General features: G+C 32.4%; 1 protein-coding gene across 1 annotated transcript in view; it reads right to left on the reverse strand.

Moving 5' to 3' along the window:
• LOC117106631 (cationic amino acid transporter 2-like) overlaps nt 1-7,783 on the reverse strand; it is a 17,756-nt gene that overhangs the window by 6,051 nt on the left and 3,922 nt on the right. The window contains exons 2-10 of the mRNA XM_033248024.1: nt 6,449-6,702; nt 6,162-6,290; nt 4,909-5,064; nt 4,024-4,278; nt 2,784-3,006; nt 2,501-2,640; nt 1,288-1,390; nt 988-1,136; nt 24-197 (exon numbers count right to left, since the gene is read on the reverse strand). Coding sequence (XP_033103915.1) covers nt 24-197; nt 988-1,136; nt 1,288-1,390; nt 2,501-2,640; nt 2,784-3,006; nt 4,024-4,278; nt 4,909-5,064; nt 6,162-6,290; nt 6,449-6,683 — 1,564 coding nt within the window. The 5' untranslated portion in view covers nt 6,684-6,702. The remainder of the gene's footprint in view (nt 1-23; nt 198-987; nt 1,137-1,287; nt 1,391-2,500; nt 2,641-2,783; nt 3,007-4,023; nt 4,279-4,908; nt 5,065-6,161; nt 6,291-6,448; nt 6,703-7,783) is intronic.

Below are 7,783 nucleotides of genomic sequence, written 5' to 3' on the forward strand. Positions count from 1 at the left end.
ATATATAATATGAATAGGCCTACTACTTACCTTAAATGCAAGAACAGTTGGATCTTGTGGCTGCAGCTTCAAATTAACCGCAGCTATAATAATTATAAGCGGTATCAAAACGATCAAAAGCACTGCCCACCAGTCGGCATTTACTATAGCATCTCCAGCAAAAACTATCAATACTGAGGCACCTATTATCGCGATACCTAGAAAGAATACCAACGACACACTTTAGTAAAAAGATTAATTTTTATGGTACAGTTTGGATGCCTCAAGTCTGTGAAAGAAGTGATGCCTTCAGAAAATGCATGCTTAATTAGTCGGTGCGAATTATTATTATTATTATGATACATAACATGCCTACTTGATTGCAGAAGAAGAAAAAGAAGAGGAAGAGGAAGAAGAAGATTAGGAGGAGTAAGTAATGTCTTCATCATGCTTTATATACAATTAATTAGTCCTACATAAACTTTAATCGTTTAATAAACAAACGGCCGCAATAGTTATTATATTAAAGGCGGAAAAATATCATTCAACACTAGTTTTCATAACTACAGTATATGTGAGGTTTCGTCACAATAGGAGACTTGTGATGCCAAACATGAAAAAATGAGTTAGGTCCTATTAATATATTTGCATAGATACGGTAATCATTATAAGCTTTATTTTGGTCATTGAGTTGAGTACAACTGAAGTAAGATCATTTTGAGACATCTGTAAACATACTTTAGGGAAAAATTGTCTCGAAAGACAAACAACTGATACATTTCTTGTTGGTTTTCCTATCAATTCTGAAAAACAGTTTTACAAAATGTGCCTCAATCACTTCTAATCAAAGATCAGATTGGCCTAGCGTACAACACAAGTCATTTTGCCATTACACCTCAAAATGCCTATGATAATAAATGATGGCAAAGTAATCGTGGGTATAAAGAATATGTAGTAAGCCTACTACTAATAAATATAATAATATAACAAGTAAGCATTACGACTCACATGCTACTCCTATACAAATATTTGAGACAAATTCTGTATGTTCCGTGGGAACACCCGAACTTTCTAAGCAACGACGATGTTTCCTATGTGGTGCGGCGTCAAAGTTTTCATTTACGCCATTCAGGTCTTCGGTCGTTTTAGCTTTATATCTAAAAATAAGAACATGATTTCATAATTCTGCTATATTGATAACATCTAGAAATCTTGATGGAGTATTTAATTGGAACTATAGCAATAACGGACGGATGGTCGTCTGCAAAAAACGGGTCATAAATTTAAAAATATTAGTTTATCACTTACCTTAGCACTATAACAGAGAAAGCAACTAACGTGTAAGCAAGTAGAGTTCCTATTGACATCATATTTACTAGTTCATCAAGATCAAATACCAACGCCATTGTACCTGGAACAGAACATCGATATTAGTAAAATTTTTGTTAATGGTAAAGAATTTATTGGAAACTTTGTCAGATCCTGAGGAGAACAAGGGTGTGCCGTGGTTTCAGAATGACTTATTCGTTCTATCCATATAAAAATATACACACAAATGTATTCCTTTCAATGACAGCAGACAAACATATGAAATAAAATGAATTAAATAAAAGGAAAAAAAATATTGAATAAAAACTCTCGAAGTTACATCTTTAAATTGGACAAGGGAGCAAAAACACATAAAAAAATGACAATCGAGAAAAACAGAAAAGTTTTCGTGAGAATTGCACAATTTTATGAGTAGGCCTAATTAAATTGAAAAATTTTAGAAAAATATTGCTTATTACTTAATTTTTAAAGGAGGGAGACACTAAGTCCATGTAGACTTATTGTTTGCATTTAATATTGAAAATGAGGAAACGATTGCTAATTTTGAAAGGTTATCACGAAAGTTTATATTACAAAAGACTCTGAATGGTACTGGCTTGGGCGTGATAAATTTAAAACAGTCTGAATATATTTTAAAGAGATGAACCCACGTGAACCAACTTCAAACACAATTATCAGGTCGACATCGTTGCCATCATCTGAAAGGTCAGTAACTAAAGGGGAGTACAGTACTTTCCAACTTTCTGTTATGAGCAGCATCAATTGAAGTATCAAATGGAACAGTGAGTTCTATGATAGTGTGTTCGATAGTGTGTTTTTTGAGATCAGGTCAATAAAGGCAAATATCGGGAATTAGGTTTGTTGGGATAGGCCTACATTCAGTTGGGATTTTTGAACAGTGAAGATTTGTAGATGCGCTGGCTACAAGGTCGCATAAGATACGGGGAGGAGATTTAACAGATTTGAATTCCTCTTTTAAATTCTTGTAAATTTGTAATGTGTCTATTTCGTAATCCTTTTGTACCTTGCGATTGCTTTAATGAACAATGACCTATATTTTCATGTACATTTTATTCGATTACTTCTTATTTAAATAAAGAAATACTGTTGATGAGATGCGAAATTAAACGCAGCACAGTTCCTCTAGCATCAGTGGCTTAATAAGTACGTTGAAAGGTCTATCAAGATTTACCTGCAAAAATTCCAGATATAATTGTAGCTAGGATTGGTGTCTTGGACCGACTGCTGACCCGAGATAGGAACCGAAAAATTATACCGTCACTTGCCATGGCGTATATGACTCGGGGTAGAGGGAACATTGCCCCCAACAGACTATATGAGATACAGAGAGAGTTATGAAAATACTTGCATTCTAATTTTATTTATTTTTTTAAATTTTTTCTATGATCGACTGTTTAATAGGCATATCTGTTAAGCCTACCTTTTCTGAATGTATCATAATTATAACAACTAACCTGGTCGACAACGCACATACTGCGCCAACAGATATGACGTATTTAGCCGAAGTCCAACCTACGTAATCAAACACGAATGGCAGTGGAGCTTTCTCGTCCAACAGATAGTACGGACACATTAAAGTGATTGTTACAGAAACTCCGAAGTATGCAATGAATATGAAGAGTAGAGACAGCATTATACTTATAGGAATTGCCCGCCTTGGATTCTCAGCCTCTTCTCCTGTAGAATGTAAACATATATACTTTTAGTTAAACAAATAGTCACCATTACCGTCGTCGTCATTATCATCATCCTCATCGTATTATTATTATTATTATTATTATTATTATTATTATTATTATTATTATTATTATTATTATTATTATTATTATTATTGATTGTTATTATTATTATTATTGATTGTTATTATTATTATTATTATTATTATTAATAATTTTCATTGTTCAGATAATTCAGATAGAAATAATTACAGTACTGACTTGATTGGCTGCGGATGAATTAAGTTCATTAAATTTGTAACATTTATGGCTTTTAACTACCCAACTTTCTGTAGGAGATTAAGAAAAAGGAGAGCATGGATATGCCAAATATCAATTACAAATTGTCAAATAAAGTTGTATTTTTACAATACTTAGGTATTGCATTGTAAGAAGCTTTGTTATCACCGCCACCATCGCAAAAATGCCAGTGGTTTATTTTCAAAAATAAATCAAATTAATTGATTTCTTTCTCATACAGTTTTTTGCACAATTAGATCTACACCCTATTCTCAAGATTTTCAGGTATAAAGTTTTTTTTCAGGCCATGAAACATAAATGTTTCATTTCATTTCTTTAGGCACGAGCGCCAAGGATATGCCAATCAGCAAACTTAATCACTATATTAGGTGGAATATCCACTACAAGGGGACTGATTGGACCTGTACACTGGGGTAACCCCTACTCTTCTCGAAGGATGCACTGGGTTCTTTAAAGTGCACACGGGACAAATGCGTACACAGCTGGGCCTACTATACGGTTTAAAGTCCTTGTCGAACCAGCGCCAAAATTATAGCTGAATGTTACGGTGCCCCTGACTTAACCGCTCGGGCAATCAACTCGCCAATGTATGGGCTGAATTTTTTTTTCGGAAGTTTTCGTAACTTTTCGTAGAATTTTCCCCTATGGTTTTAGAATTAGAGGGAAAGTAGGCCTATCATGATAAAATTGACACTATTTTCTTTAAGTGTCAACATACCTGTTGTCGCTATGCAGTCAAATCCAACGAAGCCGTAGAAACAAGTAGCTGCACCGGCAATCATTCCCGAAAATCCGTACGGAAAGAATCCTCCTTTCCCATATTCCGGCGGGATTTGATTTTCCGGGATCTTCCAGTTGTCCCCGTCGGCTTTGAACAATCCACAGATTATGACGTATGTAAGTACTAGTAAGTTCACGATGGTAAAGATTGTGTTGAATCGCGACGATTCCTTCACTCCAATTGATAACAAAACTGCAAGTCAGGAAGATTCAGGTTGAGCAACAAAATTAATGACATGGACGAGTGCAGATAGAAATAAAAGTAAGATGTGTAGGCCTATATAGAATACAATCCAATATAAAGTATGCTACAACGGTGATAAGACAGGCTCACACAACCATACGTAAACAATGAATTCGGTACATGGATCGTATTTAGCAACAAAAAATATATCTGTAAAATAATGCAAGTTAAATAAACATGTAGACCTGTTTTATTTGTTTGTCACAGAAATATAAAATTATGTTTAACAACTTTTTTAAATTCCTGAAAAAATACTAGTGTCCTAAAGTTATTTTGGCACATTGGTAATAATCGTGATCTTGAAAGTGGGTATAATTACTCGATCACTTAAGCCGGGCGCTCACTGCGTCGTGCGACGAATCCAGCTCCGCTTCTGTGAGCGCTAGACGACGCGACGCCGTCTGCTAATTGTCAGGGGTAGTCAGAACGGGTCGTCATTAAAAGCGCGCGCGTCGTCGCGTTGCGTTCTGCATAGAGTCGCGTCGACCGAGACCGTCGGGCGCAGTGAGTGCCCGGCTTTTCAGTGGACAACATTGTAAACGAGATCTCCTATACATGATATCAATATGTATTTCTTACTTGACAACACAATGCAAATGCTAAATGCTAGGAAGTCCGGGTACTCGGCCATCCAAGAGACGTTAAAGTGCAAATGTTCTTTAGTATATGCTTCAATCTTTCCATCTACTAGCGTATCAAAGTACGCACTCCAGGCCCTAGCAACACTCGATGTTCCTGTCAGAGAATTAAATGCACACATGTTGTAGGTTGTGCATTTAATTAAAATAAGCCTTAGGCCTATGAGAAAAATTTAGGCCTACCAGACCGTTTTCAAGAGGGAAAAAAACCTTAAATTTTGAAGAACAATAATTAAAGACACCTCAAATTTCGGGAAAGCTCATTTCCCCCATTCAGGTGTCAAATTTTCTCGGGGGAGCCCCCCCCCCCCCAGGACCGCCTTCTCTTTTTGAGGTTTTTGGGAAAAATTTTGGCCCACCCCAACCCCTAATTTTGAACCCATTCATATTCACATTCATCTTACAAGTGGCTCCCCCACCCCACTTTGAAAAACGTTCCGCCGGCCCTGGTTTCAAAATGCTGCTTGTCAGTAGAGTCAAGGATAAGTACCACGTGCAACATTCAAATAACTGCTTCTAAGAAACTTTTGCATCTAAATCAATAATGGTCACATATAGTGGCAGGAGAGTTTTCTCAGGGGCGGATCCAGGAGGGGGCCCGTTTTGCCACTAAATTATAAAAATTTCAATGCAAATCAATGTTATTTGCTACTCATTTACCTATGCTGAAACTGTTGTGCTCCACCCCCCCCCACCCCGTTTGAAAATTTCTGAATCCTCCCCTGTTTCTAGCCATTAACCTTTCGTAATAATAGGCCTAATCTTGATATGCTAAACAAATTTAAAATAGAATTAAAATGATAGAATATCTCGCCAATTAAACGTATACATTTTTCAATATTTTTGGTTATCAATCCATGGTTTTTTTAGTAAAATCACTGTAAATCGAAATTTGGTTTGATCTGTTTTGTATTGGAAGTTAATAGCGTAGGCCTATTTGATAATTTTAAATAAGAAATGCAATGCCCTAGTTAAAATTCTGAGGAGTTTTTTTTTCAGATTTTATGACAAATATTAGGTCACTCCCAAAACATCTTAAATTATTCCAACAATAAATTATTGTATCATCATAGAATCTCGTGCCTAATTATTATATAATCGTTATCATATTATGTTGTATATTATCATTGTTTGGTTATAGCCCGCCTATAATAATGCATTTTTGTAAATCAATTATTGATTGATTGTGCTTACCAATGACGTATTCTAGTATAAGATTCCATCCAATCACAAAGGCCCATATTTCACCGACTGTGACGTAACTATATACGTACGCAGATCCGGTGCGAGGTACTCGTGCTCCAAACTCAGCGTAACATAGACCTATATTAAACACAGTAAAACAATTCAGTAAATCATATATTTTGTGAAAGAAAGTCCTTCCAACTGACCTACGTCAATACGCATTTAGGTCTCTATTCTCGACTGAAACAGGAAAATTTAATCTTTTTAAAAACAATTTAAAGACCTGCCAATCATACCTGCTAAAAGCGATGCAATAGCTGCAACTAAAAAAGAGAGAACGACCGCTGGTCCAGCTTTTTCCTTAGCGACCTGTCCACTCAAGATATAAGCGCCAGCACCAAGCGTACTTCCAATACCAAGAAACGTTAGGTCCACCGTGTTCAGGCAACGTTTTAACTCTGTTGTTGAAACATCATTGTTTGCGAAATGTTTCTTACGAAACAGAGGCTTGAAGATGTTTTTTGCATTCATGCTTCTGTTTTTCACGTACCTGTACTGAAACATATGGAGAACTTAATTAAATGAAATGTATGCATAGGCAAAAATCAATTTAACATCACTGCTTCTGGCCTCACATATATACATCAAAAGTTCAAAAGAACATTTATTTCTCAAAAGTAATAATAATGCATATATAAAATAATAAATAACCAGCCAAGTTTCAGAGGCGAAATCCAGAAAGCGGAGCTTGTGTAGGGCTGCCCTGAAATAAATACACAGAAACACCAAAGCTAAAACAGGACAGGACAGGACAACAACAGGAGACAAGACAGACAAAGCAGTCAACACGAGGATGCTCAGAAATGCATAACAGAAGATATATCATTTTGTCTATATTATATTATATTATATTATATTATATTATATTATATTATATTATATTATATTATATTATATTATATTATATTATATTATATTATATTATATTATATTATATTATATTATATTATATTATATTATATTATATTATATTATATTATATTATATTATATTATATTATATTATATTATATTATATTATATTATATTATATTATATTATATTATATTATATTATATTATATTATATTATATTATATTATATTATATTATATTATATTATATTATATTATATTATATTATATTATATTATATTATATTATATTATATTATATTATATTATATTATATTATATTATATTATATTATATTATATTATATTATATTATATTATATTATATTATATTATATTATATTATATTATATTATATTATATTATATTATATTATATTATATTATATTATATTATATTATATTATATTATATTATATTATATTATATTATATTATATTATATTATATTATATTATATTATATTATATTATATTATATTATATTATATTATATTATATTATATTATATTATATTATATTATATTATATTATATTATATTATATTATATTATATTATATTATATTATATTATATTATATTATATTATATTATATTATATTATATTATATTATATTATATTATATTATATTATATTATATTATATTATATTATATTATATTATATTATATTATATTATATTATA

The sequence above is a fragment of the Anneissia japonica genome, unplaced genomic scaffold, assembly GCF_011630105.1.
Source record: "Anneissia japonica isolate Jap-2015-1 unplaced genomic scaffold, ASM1163010v1 scaffold1306_len716249_cov185, whole genome shotgun sequence".
Classification (NCBI taxonomy): Eukaryota; Metazoa; Echinodermata; class Crinoidea; order Comatulida; family Comatulidae; genus Anneissia; species Anneissia japonica.